Source organism: Sarcophilus harrisii, chromosome 1 (assembly GCF_902635505.1).
Source record: "Sarcophilus harrisii chromosome 1, mSarHar1.11, whole genome shotgun sequence".
NCBI classification, from domain to species: Eukaryota; Metazoa; Chordata; class Mammalia; order Dasyuromorphia; family Dasyuridae; genus Sarcophilus; species Sarcophilus harrisii.
Genome location: NC_045426.1, coordinates 646,106,859 through 646,123,552, shown reverse-complemented (window position 1 = coordinate 646,123,552; position 16,694 = coordinate 646,106,859). Strand labels below are relative to the sequence as shown.

At 39.3% G+C, this 16,694-nt stretch overlaps 1 protein-coding gene across 1 annotated transcript in view; it reads right to left on the bottom strand.

Moving 5' to 3' along the window:
• Positions 1 to 11,062: 11,062 nt before the first annotated feature.
• The window catches only part of LOC105749397 (zinc finger protein 16), a 57,385-nt gene continuing 51,753 nt past the window's right edge, over positions 11,063 to 16,694 (bottom strand). Inside the window, exon 4 of the mRNA XM_031947723.1 lies at positions 11,063 to 13,532. Within this exon, the coding sequence (XP_031803583.1) occupies positions 11,593 to 13,532 (1,940 nt within the window). The 3' untranslated portion in view covers positions 11,063 to 11,592. The remainder of the gene's footprint in view (positions 13,533 to 16,694) is intronic.

The window sequence follows — 16,694 nt, the reverse complement described above, 5'->3', positions numbered from 1 at the left end:
GCAGCTGTTTCCCACAGAGTTTAGAGTTTAACCCTGAAGGATTAGAAGGTTTCTCTAGTATTATCATTCATGAGCTCCCATGTAGGATGTTCCCCTAATAGAAATGAACCCGTTATTATTTCCCCATTTTGATCAGTTGATCTTAATTGTTATTCAATCATTTTAGTGGTCCTATTCTTCATGTCCTCATTGGGGTTTCTTTGGTTTTTTTTTTTTTTTGAAAGAATTCTGGAATGCCATTTCTTGTCCTGCTCATTTCTATAGATGTGTAAATCTGAGGCAAAAAGGGTTAAATGATTTATCCAGGGTCAAACAATTAATAAGCGTCTGAAGCCTTATTTGAATCAGGTATTCCTGATTCCAGGATTGGTGCTCTATCTACTGCGCCACCCAGCTGCCCAGTAATTGATTTCTGCTCAGTGTCACTTGATCAACTGACATAGAGGGGAATATTTACTGAGGAGATATAGTTAGAACAGAAGCATAAAACCTTTGAAACTGAGTCTTCTCTGGAGAGAGTAGAGTCAAGCTTAAAGTGTTTATTATCATCATTCTTGCCCAAATTCACTTTTAGGGATGGCATAGCCAATGGGCACAATGCTCCCTTGCTTACAAAATACAGCATCTTGGTTGCTGGGCTGATTCACTGCTGGTTTAGGTCAAATCTCTCTTCGGTACTGGTTCCTTAACAATATCAGCTGTTTCGGCAGTTACACTTGCTTGACCTATAGTGGCTCTTCCAACCCTTCAAAGTTCAAATAGTTGCAATCTATTTGGCCATTCTATCTCCTAAATGGATGGGGAAGTCCTTCTCTTATCTAGCAGTTCCCTGGGCCATCACTGACCAGTCCTCCATTACATAAATAATTTGTACTGAATCAGAAAACCAAGGAAGTCCCCAACCTTTCCAGTACAAAACTCTGGGGGCCAGAATGCTGCTAGTAAGTGCTGCCTTAACCAGGAATTTTCAATTTTCAGTGACCAAAGCATTCCTCTGAAGAATGGCTACTTTTTCCAGATTCTTAGGTAACTGCTATTATAGTTCTATGGTCTCTGGAGCCCCTTTCTGTGGCAATGGCAGAAATACAACAAATAGCCCAGCTCTTGCAGAAGCAGGTGGGTTTGTCTGTGCAGTTTGACCAAGAATGTCAGGCACTGCCTGAGGCAATCAGTACATAATAATAACTATAATTAACAATAATAACTGATGCCCATACGGCACCTTAAAGTTTATATATTTTACACACATACTTGAAACACTTTTCATCCATTAACCTGCTGATCTGCTCCTCACAACAGCTTTTTGACATTCAGGTTGTTGTTACCAATCCCCATTTTACAGTTGAGAAAATTGAGTATCAGAGAAGTTAGGTGACTTCCTCATCGTCACACAGCAAGTATAGGCTTAAATTAGGATCGCCTTCTTGACTCTATATTTCCTCTAATTTCAAGTCTCCTCACAATCTTGGGGTATTCTGCGGGGTTGTCAGAGTCAAGACTTAGAAGAGAGATTGCTTCCCTTATTCTGGATACAAGAGCTCCATAATCACAAGGAGAATAGTGGATGTAAAATCCTTGAGGGCAAAAAACTGCTTTTGTTTTTGTTTTTTCACTTTTGTCTCTAGTGCCTCACATGTTGCTTTGCACACAGCAAGTGTTTAATAAATGCCTATTGATTTTAAGTGACTCTTCTCTCCTTTTAACTGTTACTATAACCCCCAAAGATTATAAACTCCTGTGAGTCAGGACTTTTTTTTTGCCTTATTTTACATTTCCAGCTAAGTGGCACAGTGGATAGAGTAGTGGGGCTAGAGTCAGGATGGACCTGAGTTCAAATCCAGTTTCAGACATTTACTGGGCAAGTCACTTTGCCCTGTTTGCTCAGTTTCCTCATCAATAAAATGAGCTAAAGAAGGGAATGGCAAATCATTTCAGTATCTCATCCAAGAAAACCCCAAATGGGGTCACAAAGAATAAACATTTATATAACTCTTTAAAGTTTGCAAAGTATATTTGTTAGGCACATTTCTCTCATTTGATACAACAAATTTTTATATATAAGGAAACTGAATGGAACAAGATGGAACATGGTTGTGGAAACTGGGGCCGAGAAAGATTTTGTGACTTGCATAGCTTTATACAGCTGGTAAATGATGAGACAGGACATTCAGACAGTCCTAATTGCTAGCCCTGAACCTTAACCACTGTGCCACTCACAGAATTCCCAATAGTACACTAGCTCCTTGAAAGATGGATTCAGTTTGTCTTTGCAACCCCAGTGCCTGACATAGTGCTTACATATAGAAGTTAAATCCTCCATATTTATATATTGAGTTGAACTGATCTGAATGAAATTCCCAGTACTTAGATCTGGTTTCATTATTCCCTTCTTAGAAGGCTATATAGTGATTCCTTTTTGACCAAAGGATAAAAGATGAACTCCTTAATTTGGCACTTAAGGCCTTTCAAAATCTGGCTCCAATCCCCCTTTCTAGTCTAAATTCAAACTACGGTCCTGTGAGAAATAACTCATTTGGACCCCTACTCTATTCCTGTCAGTATTAACCAATTTGATAAAATCACATCAAAATTCTATATGTTAAACCCTAGAGCTGTGAACTGCAGGTTCTAAGTTCACTTGCTTAATTATAAGAAGTTAACTAGAAGCCCTTTATCCTTCTTTTTCCTTGTCATAGTAACCAAGTCCAATGTGGTAGAGATGCCTCAGCTGCATGGAAAGTCCTCCAATTTCTTTTTGTACCTCTGGGCCACTCTCTCTTGTCTAACACAAAGAGGTGACCACCTTATAACCACTTCGGCAGTTGCCCCATATGTCACCCAACCTTGGCTTGTCCCATCTCCTCCTGCCTAACCATCTTGTGTGAAGATGTTCTTGTTTCACCCAACTTGTGACTCTAATGACATATTATTTTGCTAATTCTAGCTTATGTATCATCTGTGAATCGATATAATTTTTATGTATTTGGTATACCTGTTCTTGAACATCTAGATATCTAGCCCTATACAAATAGGGCCCTAGACGGAGGAGACATCTCAGGTCCTGAGAAAAATCTGAGGTCCATTTCATTAGTGGAGACCATGGAACCTTTAATAAAGTGCCATTCGTTCAGAGATCTGCCTTAGACTCTTTTATTGTACATGGGACAATTTTAATCTCCATAATGCTCTCTTTTATTCACAAATTCTAACCAAACCAGGGAACCAGTTGTTCCTGGCTCTCTTTCTTTAGTATCCTATCATTTGCAGTCAAAAAGTATCTCTTCTATTTGTAGCTCCGCTTTCAAAGCTTGCCATTCACATTGCCAACACAGCATTTTCTAGGAATACTGGGAACTTGGAAAGAGATTACATATCTCTCAGGTAACACTGTCCATTATCCTTCCATTTAACTACCCTTATGGGGACAGCTCATCATTCACTCTGACATCTCTTTCCATAATACTTTCCTATCCATGGATATAAAATTAACTTTTAACTATAAACTCAGAGCTTTAAAATTGAGGTTCCATTTTACTTCTGCTTCTGTTGCCATTAGAGCTTTTCTCCGTTGGTAGTAAAAAAGTACTGGGTCATCTGCCTTTATATGGCCAACCCATCCTTAGCTCCATTGATAATAATTTGTCCTTTTGTTTTCTGCTGACCAGCAAAAAGGTAGGTCAAGACTTGATTGACTCACTCCTCCCCATTCACAACTATCTCTCCTGAGTCTTTCTGAGGCTAAGGATAATTCCCGGATCCCCCTTTCATTTATCCTTTCAATATCTGAAATGATATCCCCAGAAATGAATACTTAAGCCGTGAAAATTGTCTTTAAGTCTCAATAAAACTCAAGAAGATACTAGAAACATTAGAAGGGCAGAGAATGAGAAATAAGCTGACCAGCTCTGCCAATGGCTTAATAGTAAGTCACCCTTTCCGTTAAAAAAAAAAAAGCTTGCTCTAATCTATCTCCTGACCTAGTTTTTCCTTTAAGTCAATTTTTAAAACTCCTCTAGAATTTTGAAATTCCTCCAAAATCCAATTATTTCCCAATTTTCCAGGCTGCCTCAGAAAAATTAATGGCTTAGTGAAGGAAAGAGGAAATCATAAGACAACCAGGGACACAAGCTCACCCAGTAAACATATGTTCCCATGGCCACATACTGGGCTCTATGGTTTTGGGGGCCTCTCTAAGTCACTCAGTAAGACTCATTTGTGGCAGGCAATTTACCTCTGCTTAGATACATCTCTTTTTCTCAACCTTGTAGAATGCTTCCATACCCCATGCTTGTTTTCCCTATTTGATTCCTGGGGCCAATTGCTAGTATTACGCTACCTGTGACAAGGAAGATAGGAAAGAAATCATATGCTTTCTAGGTATAAGAAAGTGATTCATTTTCTCCCCCACCAAAAATGCCGAAGAATTAAATGATATCAAAAGATGTATATTAATACATACAGAATCCCTTCCCCCATTAGTGTAAGGCTCATAGCTCCTTGTGAGATTTCTGGATAGCTATTTCACATCCACTTTGGCAGATCTGCTGGGCAACTCAAAAGGTCTGGATCTCCTGGCCAGTCAGGCCTTGGCTTTGTTTGGTGTTTCAGAATCCTCTTGGCAATGCTCCTCATCTTCAAGAAGCAGTACTGGGCAGCTGGACCCTGGAAATGCCCATTCTCAAAGTTGATATTTCTTGACCTACACTCAGGAAAGCAAAAAGAAAGGCAGAAGAAGCCAGATGGCATCTTAGATTCACCTAAGCCAGCATATGTTCGCACTGCCCCTGACTTATTGCCAGGGGCAAGGAGAAAGATCTCCTTCCCTCCATTCCTGGAAGTCAGATGGAGAAGAAAGGCTGGTGAGGAGGTCAAAAAGAACCAAGATTTGTTTCCACATTGCAAGAGGGAGATTCCATTACCCATGACACTCACTGATCAGTTACCAGTCACCAGTCATGGGGACTCCTAAGTCTCGAGCAGGAGTTGCTATGTCATCCCAAAGAAGGACATGTCCTAGAAAGGAAGCATGACATAGTGATCCTTAAGAGTGAGTTTCAAAGCAATGAAGGCCGGGGGTTAAGACCCATAAGTGCCATTCCCATAATTCCCACTCCTAGAACTCCCGGAACTAGGGAACAGCTCAAATTATTTAATCTCTCATTCCTCTATATAAATTTCTCTATAAATTGCTAAGAAGGGGCTGACCTGGATTAGTAAAGGGAGTTTCTCATCCAGGAGTCATTTATATCAGGCTTCTTAGACTTGTTTTGCTTATGACCCTTTTTCACCTGAGAAATTTTTATATGGCCCTGAATATATAGGTATATAAAATAGGTATACAAAGCCAACATTTTCTTATAATAAATCATAATTTTGCAACTCCTACATTCAATTATGAGATCCCCCCATGGGGTCATGAACCACAGTTTAAGAAACTGGGCCTTATGCTTATACTGATAAAATCACAGGTACAGTCCTTATCTGAATTAATAGATTGTAAGATACACATTTTTATGGAAATTGTATTTTCACTCAGAGCAAATCCTTTTTTTGAGACAATCAGGGTAAAATGACTTGCCCAGGGTCACACAGGGAGTAGGTGTCTGAGGTCACACTTGAATTCAAGTCTTTCTGAGTATTTTACCCAGTGCTCTATCCACTGTGCCAAGAAAATCCATCCTTACAAATGTCTCTAATGTAAAATTCTGTTCAAGATTACGTTTCTGAATAAAAAATTGGCTTTAAAAAATGAATCCAAAGTACATTTCCCTCAACTTCATGAGGTACCCCTGTCTGACAGATCAAAAGTTTTCCTGACATCCACTACATCATTGGTCCTTATTCTCATCTAAGACCAAGCAGACAAATCAATATAATCAAAAGAGATATAATCAATCCCTTTTCCTTCATAACCTTTCAAATACTTAAAGAAATCTAACATATCTTACCATCCTATTGCTTAACTCCACAAAGTCTCTCTTTACCCGATAAAATATCCCCAATACTGTAATTGTTTCTTCTATGACATGGATCTGGATGCCTCTCACCAACCTCTTCATCTTCTACACTATTCAATTTGTTAATTTCCTTGGTAATATAAAGATGGGGGGATTGATTTACTCAATCCCACTCAAATGAAATAATAAGGCACCCAATCACTCTGTTTTAATTATGGGTCTTAAGTGAAAAGTCCTTCAAACTGGGATGATGTTGCACAAGAATTGTGTTTTGACAGGCTGAGGAAACACAGCCATGCCCAAGAAGTTATCTATACATGGCATTGCAGCACATCCCTAAGCAGCAAAAATAGGATTGAACTGTGGCAGGGAAGTGAGATATGGCTCTAAAGGTATCTCAGAGCAGAATACCCAGGCTGAAGGAAGTCCTGAGAAAAGATTAGCTCTTTTTGCAACCTCCCTATCTATGCCCCAATACCATAATGTAATCTACCGTTCTTTTATCCAAATGTTGCTAGTAAATTGATTTTTGTTTCAATGACAGAATCCTATTTCTAGAGCTAACTTAAAAATAGATAAATGTAAAGTTAGACAGCTCAAACTTTGCCAAGATGTTAAGAATATTTCTAACTGGGGGCTCAGAGTGATTGTGACTAAACATAACTTTTGTCTAAAATATCCTCTCTAAAGTGGAACATTAAACCAGGAATCAGCTTATGCGAGTAAGTCGGATCATAACCATTATTTTCCATTAGATTCAAATGGACAGAGGCCAGAACCTAGCTGAAGAACTTTGGGAATAGCAGTACCCTTCAGACCACTTGCCCAACTTCTAGCCCTACCCCCCCCCAACTGTCATTGATGAAGATGGGAGGAGTGGGAAGAACTGGATATCACTGTAAAAAAGGGGGCCATTTTCAACATGATCACCACCACCAACTGCTGACCAGTTATTACTAATGGGCAGGTAAACCCCAGAACTTCTGACCAAAACCACTCTCCAGACTATTTTATTTCCAGGTGGTTCATGTAGCCATCATCCTAGGAAGCAACTCCCTTGGAGAAGTGGCCTGGCAACTGATCCAATAGGTGCTAAAATTACTGAAGAGAAATTCTTGCCAACAAAGTCCTTGACATCATCAACTGGTTCACGATAATGATTTTATCTACCAGATGGATTTTTATCTAGTCATTTTCATTAACATGATTTTATGTATGGAAAATGACTTTAAAGATGACACATTAACAACTACTTTGCTGCTGCAATCTAAGGACCACAGGATCCTATTATATAACTTGCAGCTAAAAACCTTTAAATATATGTTCTCTCTTCTATTGAAAGGTGAACTCCTTGAGAGTTCCTTCTGTTAGAATTCTCAGGGCTTAGCACAGAGCTTTTTGTAAATAGTAAGCACTTAATAAATAACTTTTCATTCATTCATTTCATGGCCATTATATTGTCCTTTAGGTGTGAATATAGCTCAGTAGACCAGACATGGCGGACTGTCATCTTACTACTTCTGAAAGCCATTACTCTTTGATGTAGCCTTAGACTGCTGGTTTTAATTATGGGGGCAGCCCTGTCACCCTATTAATTCATTTTACTAAAATTCCAAGATCTCTTTCAAAGTACTGTCTAGTTATGCTTCATACTTATGTCATTTAATTTTTCCAATATTTATTTAATTTTTATTTATTTTTTATTTTTTAAAATTTATTTAATTTTTTTAAATTAAATTTTATTTATAAATTTATTTATAAATCTTATTAGATTTGCCCCATCATTATAACCTGAAACTTTGGGAAATCCTGACAAGTTACCTGCCCCTTTTAATTTGTCACCATCTGCAAACTTAGTAAGAATATCTATGTTTTTATTTGAGTCATGTTCAAAAATGTTTAACAGTGAGAGGCCAAGAATAGATGCCTTAGACATTCTCCTAAAGATCTCCTTTTGAGGAGACATTGAGTTGGTGACTACTTTTCTTCTGTTTAGCCAGTTCTGGATTCATTTGACTTATATGAGACATGTTATATATCATATCTACCCTTCTGTTCCCCTGTCCATTATTTTATAAGCTCCTAGGGGATGTGGGATGCTTGCACAGGGGCCTATGTAACTTGTATATATAGTAATCAATGTTAGTTGAAAGGAAAGAAGCATGGTCCTGGGGTTTGTGGTTTGACTACAGGAGTTGTGTGTCTGGGTTTTATTCGTAATTCCCCATCACATCTTTTAGGAGGAGGCTCTTCACTATGAAGGCAGGCATTAAGAGGTGAGGCTTTGGAAGAGTCACAGGTCTGACTATATGGGAAGAAACTTCTGAAATCAGCCAACCAGTAGCCTCCCAGAGACCTCAGAATTTCCACTGATACATAGTTTGAGTTAAAAGAAACAACATTTTAGAAGTTTTAGAACCAGAGTTGAGTGACCTCAGAGGTTTTATAATCCATTATAGATTAATCTGATTAAGAATTGTGTACCCTCATAATCCACAGCATCCTCAAGGGGTCATCCAACTAGCCTCTGCCTAAAAAATCTGGTGAGCAGCCCCAATTCTCCCAGTTTACTTTCCTACACTTTCATTTGGGGAAGGTATTGTCCGGTAAATCAAGCTGAAATCTGCCTCTCTAAAACTGAGAACAAATTTAATTCCCCTTCCAGTTGTCAGCCCTTCAAATATTTCAATTCTTTCCATGAACTGACTAGTTTCCTATAAATGCTTAACTTTTAGAAGCCTTTGACACTCCCACCCTCACACTCTCTCTCTCTCTCTGGGTTGGCCCATGGGACTCTAGCATCTCCCCAATTCAGATTGAGTAATCCCGTTTTGAAAAATCCATTCTGTGTTTTTCCACTTGATTGGAATTAGAAAAAAGTCAAAAAGCAATCTCTGCTTTTAGAACTGCAATTCTATTTGTCACTGTACTAGTCAGTATTCAAAATTATATGTGTCAAATTTCACTGATATTACTATATTCTGAAGCAATCTCTTTTTCCTAAGTGCACTGGTATTTTATGGGATCCAAACTCAAAATTAATTCCAAGTGAAGGGAAAATGGTATTTGTTTGTTCTTAGCCTGAGAAGTCTATTATCCTTTTCCCCCAACCCCCCAACACACACACCTGAATTTCTTCAATGTTATGTCCTGTCTTCTAAAGATGGAAGCATGCTAAAGGTGCTATTTGGACCTCTTGAGTCTCCTTCTGAGAAGGTCCAACTCTGAGAATTTGTGGTAATAAGAAAAATATGTCCATTTCTTACTTCAGTACAGCAAACAGAATTATTTTTTGCACCAAATAGACAGAAATAAGTAATGTTATATAAAGTCAGAGTGGAACCCAGTGATAGAAAGTTAAACATCAAAATAGCAGCCCTAGCCATAAACAGCAAAGACATTTGCCAAATGGCTTATTCATTCAATAAAATAGTTCCCTAGTCATAGGTATAATTATGTATATTCTAATATGTATATGAAGCTTAGGACTCCACCCTCATGTGATACTTTATATTTCTCAATCTTAACCCCAGATGGCTAAACTTTTCACTGAGTGATGGCTGGAACAAGGATGAAGAAAGCAGCCTTTGTTCATGAGGACATGGGGGGATATTAAATGTTTGATGCGATACAATGAAAACTGCCCTAGATCTCTCTAGTCAGATGTGAGTTTAACTTTGCGCTCTCCTACTTACCAGCTTGTGTGCTTTGAGGTGGAGGAAGGGCTTCAGTTTTTGACTGTGGGAATGATGCATTTGCATTGGATGATCTTTGGGAGCACTTCCTATTTTGTTGTACTGTGATTCTTTGAGCTCTTCCTGCCTTCCCACACCCTAATTTGCACAGAACCGGATGAGACCTTGGACACTACTGTTCCTAACATATTTTTGCAGGTGAGGAAACTTAAGCCAATCAAGGATAAAGGACCCAAGCTTCCAGGATAGGAGTCCAGCCTCTCTGAACAACTCCAGCGCCAGGGAATTCACTACCTCACAAGGCAGCTATTTGCTACTTGGCTTCAGTATTAGAATAACAATTTTATAACTCTCTATTACTTCCTCATTTCTAAGCCAATACCTTTCCTACCACCTGAGAGGAAGTGGTCACCTCTCTTACACTGTGGCAAAGTTGAGAAACTGGCTGCGGTTAAATCTTATCCCACTGCCCATGGCCACTGATTTTACATCCTCTTCTCCACACCGTCACAAAGAGGGAGAATGTCACAGAGCCCCTTTCCCAGGATTATCCAAATCTTTATTCTCTCAGTTGTGAAAATAATGCAAATTCTGTCTCTTTTAAAGAATCAACCACTAGGCTGGAGAATGAATGTGATTCCTGAAGCACTTTTAGGGTCAGGGCTCTAATGACCCCAGGCAAGGGTTGATTCACAGTAACTTGGGCTTCATGTCTTTCTCTAAATTCCTGAGTGAGGGGGAAAGGAAATGGTTAGGCAGCCTCCAGCTCTGGTGTGACTCCACCTGAGGTCTTTGCTGTCACTTAAGGTGAAAAAATAGCTAGTTATGGTTGATCAAGGTGTCATAGGTGGAAAATTGGGAAGGGATGACATCAGAGGGGATGAACCTTGCTCTCTACTTGCATCACACCATGACTTAGGGTCTGGCTTGACAGAGCCTGGAAGTTATCAAGGATGGGAGTGGTAGAAAGAACTTCTACCTTGATCCCAGATCTACCTTCCTCCTCCCTCGAGCCCAGAATCTCAAGGACAGAGATAATTTTCACTATGCCCAGTGCCTTCACCAGGTTACCTGGTGGTCAAGCAGGCAGAAGAGTCTAGAGTGGCACCAGACCCAGGTTTTCCAACTATAACTTGGCATTCCAGGATCTCTGCTGCTTAAAATGATTTCTCATTTGGAAATAATGCGACCATGGAAAGATGGGAGAATTTGAATGTGCTGCCTACAGACAAGCTCAAGAGGTCCAGGCCTTGGGGAGATGGGAGTTAAGAGATTTCCTGCTGGCTGTGAACAGCATTGAAAAGTGAATTTTTTCTTTTAATGTGTGAGAGATCACAATTAAGCAATATGTGTCATAAGGGAAACTTGATGTTTTTAAAAAGACTGAAAGAATGAACAAAACAAGAGAAAAACTGTAAAAACTTGGTTTAGTTGAGTAAGAGTAATACTAATTACATCCACATATAAATGCTTGTCTAGTTACCATGCAGAATAATAATAATAATAATAATAATAACAATAATAATGTATATCATTAAATATGTCAGATTAAATTTTGGTAGGTTTTATTTCATTACAATAGTAAGCTCTTTATATATTCCATTTCATCACTTGTTGCCCACATAGCATGGTTGTCTGCTCACAACATAAAACATTAGAGGTAATACTGGACACCAGAGAAGGACTTGTTGGTGGTAGAAGAGAAAAAAAGGTACAGACATGAGACACATCAAAGAAAGAATAAACAGGACTTAATGACTAAGTAGCTAGAGAGGGATAAAGGAGGGGGATAAGGTAATAATAATTCCAGGGTTTTGAGCCTAGATGGTGAGGAGAATGGTGATGCCACTGACAGAGAAGAAGATAGGAAAGTCAGAAAAGAGAACCACTCTGGATCCCTTGGTTATTAAGTATTTTACATGCCCATTTCACTCAAAAGATCACACCCTGGTGTGAATTATCTGGTGTTTAAGGAGTTTTGAGCGCTGGCTGAAGGCTTTCCCACAGTCGCTGCACTCATAGGGTTTCACTCCAGTGTGAATTCTCTGGTGCTGGATTAAGACTGAACGCTGACTGAAGGATTTCCCACATTCGTTACATTTATAGGGTCTTTCTCCAGTATGGATAATCTGATGCTGAATAAGATGTGAGCTTTGGCTGAAAGCTTTGCCACATTCGGTACATGTATAAGGTTTCTCTCCAGTGTGGATCTTCTGATGGTGGATGAGATTTGAGCTTCGATTGAAGGCTTTGCCACATTCATTACATTCATGGGGCTTTAATCCATTATGAATCCTTTGATGCTGAATGAGGGTTGAGCTCTGGCTGAAGGTCTTACCACATTCATTACATTCATAGGGTTTCTCACCCGTATGAACTCGCTGATGAAGAATGAGGTTGGAGCTCCGACCAAAGGTTTTGCCACATTCATTGCATTCATAGGGTTTATCTCCAGTATGGATTCCCTGATGCTGAATTAGAGCTGAGCTATGGCTAAAGGCTTTGCCACACACATTACATTCATAGGGTTTCTCTCCAGTGTGGATTATCTGATGTTTCCTAAGGACTGAGCTATAACTAAAGGCTTTGCCACACTCATTGCATTTATGTGGTTTTTCTCCAGTATGAATCCTCCGATGCTGGATGAGGCTTGAACTCTGACTGAAAGCTTTCCCACAATCATTACACTTATAGGGTTTCTCTCCAGTATGAACTCTATGATGCTTTATAAGGTTGGAGATTCGACTGAAGGGTTTCCCACATTCATTACATTGATAGGGTTTTTCTCCAGTGTGAACTCTCTGGTGTTTTCTCAGGTGTGCACTCTGGCTGAAAGCTTTGCCACATTCGTGGCATTCAAAAGGTTTCTCTCCTGTGTGAATTCGATGATGTTTAATTAGGTTTGAGCTTCTTCTAAAAGCTTTCCCACATTCGTGACATCCATAGGGCTTCTCTCCAGAATGAATTCTCTCATGTTGAATAAGGTTTGAACTTCGCCTAAAGGCCTTCCCACATTCATTGCATATATAGGGTTTCTCACTGTTGTGAATTCTTTGATGTTTCTTAAGGCTCGAGTTCTGGTTGAAAGCTTTCCCACATTCATTACATATGTAGGGCTTCTCTCCAGTGTGATTTATCTGATGTCGTGTGAGGTTGGAGCGGACACTGAAGGTTTTCCCACATTCATTACATTCATAGGGTTTCTCACTGACATGAGATCGCTGATGTTTTTTGAGGATTGCATTCTGGCTGAAGGCTTTCCCACACTCATTACATATGTAGGGCTTTTCTCCAGTATGAACACTTTGATGTCGAATAAGATCTGAGCTTCCCCTGAAGGACTTGCCACACTCATTGCACTCATAGGGTTTCTCCTCAGTTTGTACTCCCAGATGTTCATTAAGGGTTGGGCTCTGACTGAAGATTTTCCCATATTCATTAAATTGACATGGTGTTTCAGATACATGGATAGTTGGGTAATTGATTAAATCAGAATTCTGTTTAAAGCTTTGGTCACAGTTATCAAGCTGATGAGACCACTCTCCTGATGAAATTCTTTGATACATAACAGGGTCTGAATTCAGACTAAAGCTTCTGCCAAACTCATAACATTCTTGGCCAATCTCCCTGGGAGAACTCTTGTGGACCACTGTCACTGGTCTGAAACTCCTCTCCTGAGAAAGTGATTTGATTAGCCCATCTCCTTCTGGAATTCCCCAGTGTTGTTCCAACCCTTCCTCATGTTCACACCCTTCTCCAAATTCAGGTCCCTGGGGAACATCCCCTATGAGTCTTTCTAATATCACCACCTGTGAGTCCTCTTCTTCAAAAATTTCTTCTTTAACTGTCAACAACTTGAAATCAGTGCTGGTTTCACAATCTGAAAAAATGAATGAAAATGGGAATATTACATCTTGTTTACTGTGCAAGAAAAGAAACTGATTGAGAAGGAAAAGGACAATCCCATGGGACATCAATGTGTTAAAAATCTATATGCCACTCTCATGGTTAGGGAAGAATGAGGGAAATGGAGTGGTCATAGAGGATGGAGGGACCCCCAGAAGAGAATGCACAGAATAGGAATGGTGGCTGATCTGAAGTACATGACAAGTATAGAGGAGGAGATGAAAAGAAAAGCCATAATGAATGTGTAGAAGTGGAAATGAGGGAAATGAGTTCCTGGGAAGTGTGAGGACAATGGGAGTAGGAAGTGACTGAAAGGTAGGTGGGAAGAGCTTCAGAGACTATGATAAGAGATCAGAATAAAGGTGACAAACTGGAAATATTACCTAGAAGATGAAACTCCCTTTAATATTTCAAATACATTTTTTAAAATACTTATTCAGTGCCCCAAATTTCCTTGTCCTCTATTCTGGCCCACTCTGGCTTGGCTTCACCATATAGCCTTTGGCTTCTATGCCCAAAAAAGGTACTGGAGGATGTCTCTGAAATGAGCAGACCTGGATCACTTCAGTTTCACGGATTTAACTTAATCGTCCTACCTATTCTGGTCATGCTATTGAACATTTGGGCTGAGGGAAGGTGGGGAACAAGATGGTAGAAAAGAGAAGTGAATAAAAGGCCTGAGTTGTACTCAGAGAAAGCAGAGGGAACCTGATAAGGAGAACTCATAAAGGAGGATTCAATTAGACTCCAGTGACCCATGAAGGTGGGTCCAAATAATGTCTAAACTCTCATTATTAAATCATCAAAGGCTTCGTATGCCGACTTTTCCTTACCAATAACTCTTACAAGATGCTCACCATGCATACTTTCTCACATCTTCATGGCTCTATTATCTAACAGCAGCTTCTTCTACATGAGTACATTAATGTTCAGTGAAAAGGAGTCATCTTTGAAGTTAGAAAGCCTAGGGTATACAATTATGGCTAAAATCTTATTTAACTTCCAATATGATCATGGGCAAATTACTGAAACTCTGATCCTCAATTTCCCCACAGATAAAATCTACCTATTTTATGGAGCTAGTATGAGAAGGATAAGAAATTTCACAGATAAAACACTTTTAACCACCAAACCATATGCACAGAAGAATTGTTAGCACTTCATTACTTCAAGAATCTCTATCCTCACAAATGAGAACACTCTTACCACGAATGTAGATAGTATACCTTGGGGACAATTTAAATGAGTTGCTGTGGCCAAGGTGTCTCTGAAGTTAGATGATCTGATCCTCAGACAACAGATGCAAAGTCAACCAATAGACCTGTACTCAATTCTTTATTAATAATAATGATGATAATAATAAAAGCTGATATTTATATAGTACTTAAGCTTTCAAAACATGGTTCATACATTATTTCTTAATAATAATGGCTAGCGTTTATATAGTGCTTTAAGGTTTGTGAAGTGCTTTACAAATATTATCTCATTTGATCATCCTCACAACAACCCTGGGAGGTGGGTACTATTATATATTTTACAGATGAGGAAACTGAAGCTGAGAGGTTACGTGACTTGCCAGGATCACATGGCTACTAAGTGTCTGAGACAGGATTTAAACTCAGATCTTCCTGATTTCAGGCCCAACATTCCATCCACTGTACCACCCAGCTGCCTCATAATTTGATACTTATTATTCCTCTCTACAAATGAGAAAACGGAGATTTGGATAGGTTGTTAGCAACCTAAGATCACATAGATAGGAAGTGTCTGATACAGAATTTGAATCCAGTTCTACCTGACTTTGACTCTAGCACTTTGACCATAATATCATGCTGCCCTTAGAACTTCTGCTCTTTGGTAGGCAAGTATATGCAGGGCTTGCTTTCCAATAGCATCATCTTCAGAAACCAGGGCCATGTCCACACCATAGCGAGTGAAGCACTGGAGTAGGATTTTAGTATAGAAGAAATATTATCCTTTTCCAAATGGCCAACGTCCCTAATTCTACAATGTCCCACACTCATGCCATGTCCTTCCCTTCACTAGCTCCTTCCATTCTTCTATGTCCCTAATCTGGACAAATTCTTCCCCTAACTGTACTTTCTCCTTTCTCACTCAGCCTTCTCAATCTATCTTGTGCATTTGACACTGTTGAGCACCTACATTACTTGTATTCTCTCCCTTCTGGGTTTTGTGATACTCTCTCCTAGTTCTCACCTGTCTGACTGCATCTTCTCAATCTCCTTCGCTTCTCCAAATTTCTGTTCTAGATCTTTTCTCTATATACTCCTTTTTCATAACATCATTATCTTTCATGGCTTTAACTATCATCTCTATGTAGTTGACTCCATTATTCAAATATACAGCTCTAATCTTTCTCCTGGACTTCAATCTTGTATCACCAATGGCCTATTAGACATTTCAAACAAAGCATTCCAGATATACGTCAAACTCCACATGTCCAAAATCAAAATCATTATTCCACCCCCCAATCTGTCCCCTCTTCCAAAATCTATTTCTGTCAGACAACATGCTTCTAAGTCTCTTAAGTTTGTAATCTTATATGATCCTATATTTCTCTCACTCTCTCATCCCACATACCCAATCAATTGCCGAATCTTACATTTCTACCTCCTCCATATCTCATGCTCCAGCCCCTTCTCTTCATTTCTTGCTTAGATTACTGCAATTCTTAACTGTTTTCTCTAGCTCTCCCTATATCAGTCTATCGTACATGCTTCTCCCAAATTAATTTTTTCTAAGTGTAGATTTGACCATATCACTCTCTCACTCCATCAATTCCACGGGCTTATTGTTGTCTCTAGTGTAAAATATAAACTCCTCTGTTTTGCTTTAAATTTTTTAACTGATATGTTTTTACAGGGCCTAAATTTTCCCCTACATCATTTGTTTCTCCCAGAGAGTCATCCCTTTTAACAAAGAATCTTTTTAAAAAGAAAAAAGAATCCCAGTGGCTCACCACTATAACCAAACTTAGTATGAGTAGCCAACTGGATTAGCTCATTGAAGCTCAGAATTCCTTAGCTCAAGAGATCCTCTACCTCAATGGCTGGGATTGCAGGCATGTACAACCTTGCCTGGCTCTCCAGGACCTTTCAAAGATCATTGAAGGTGC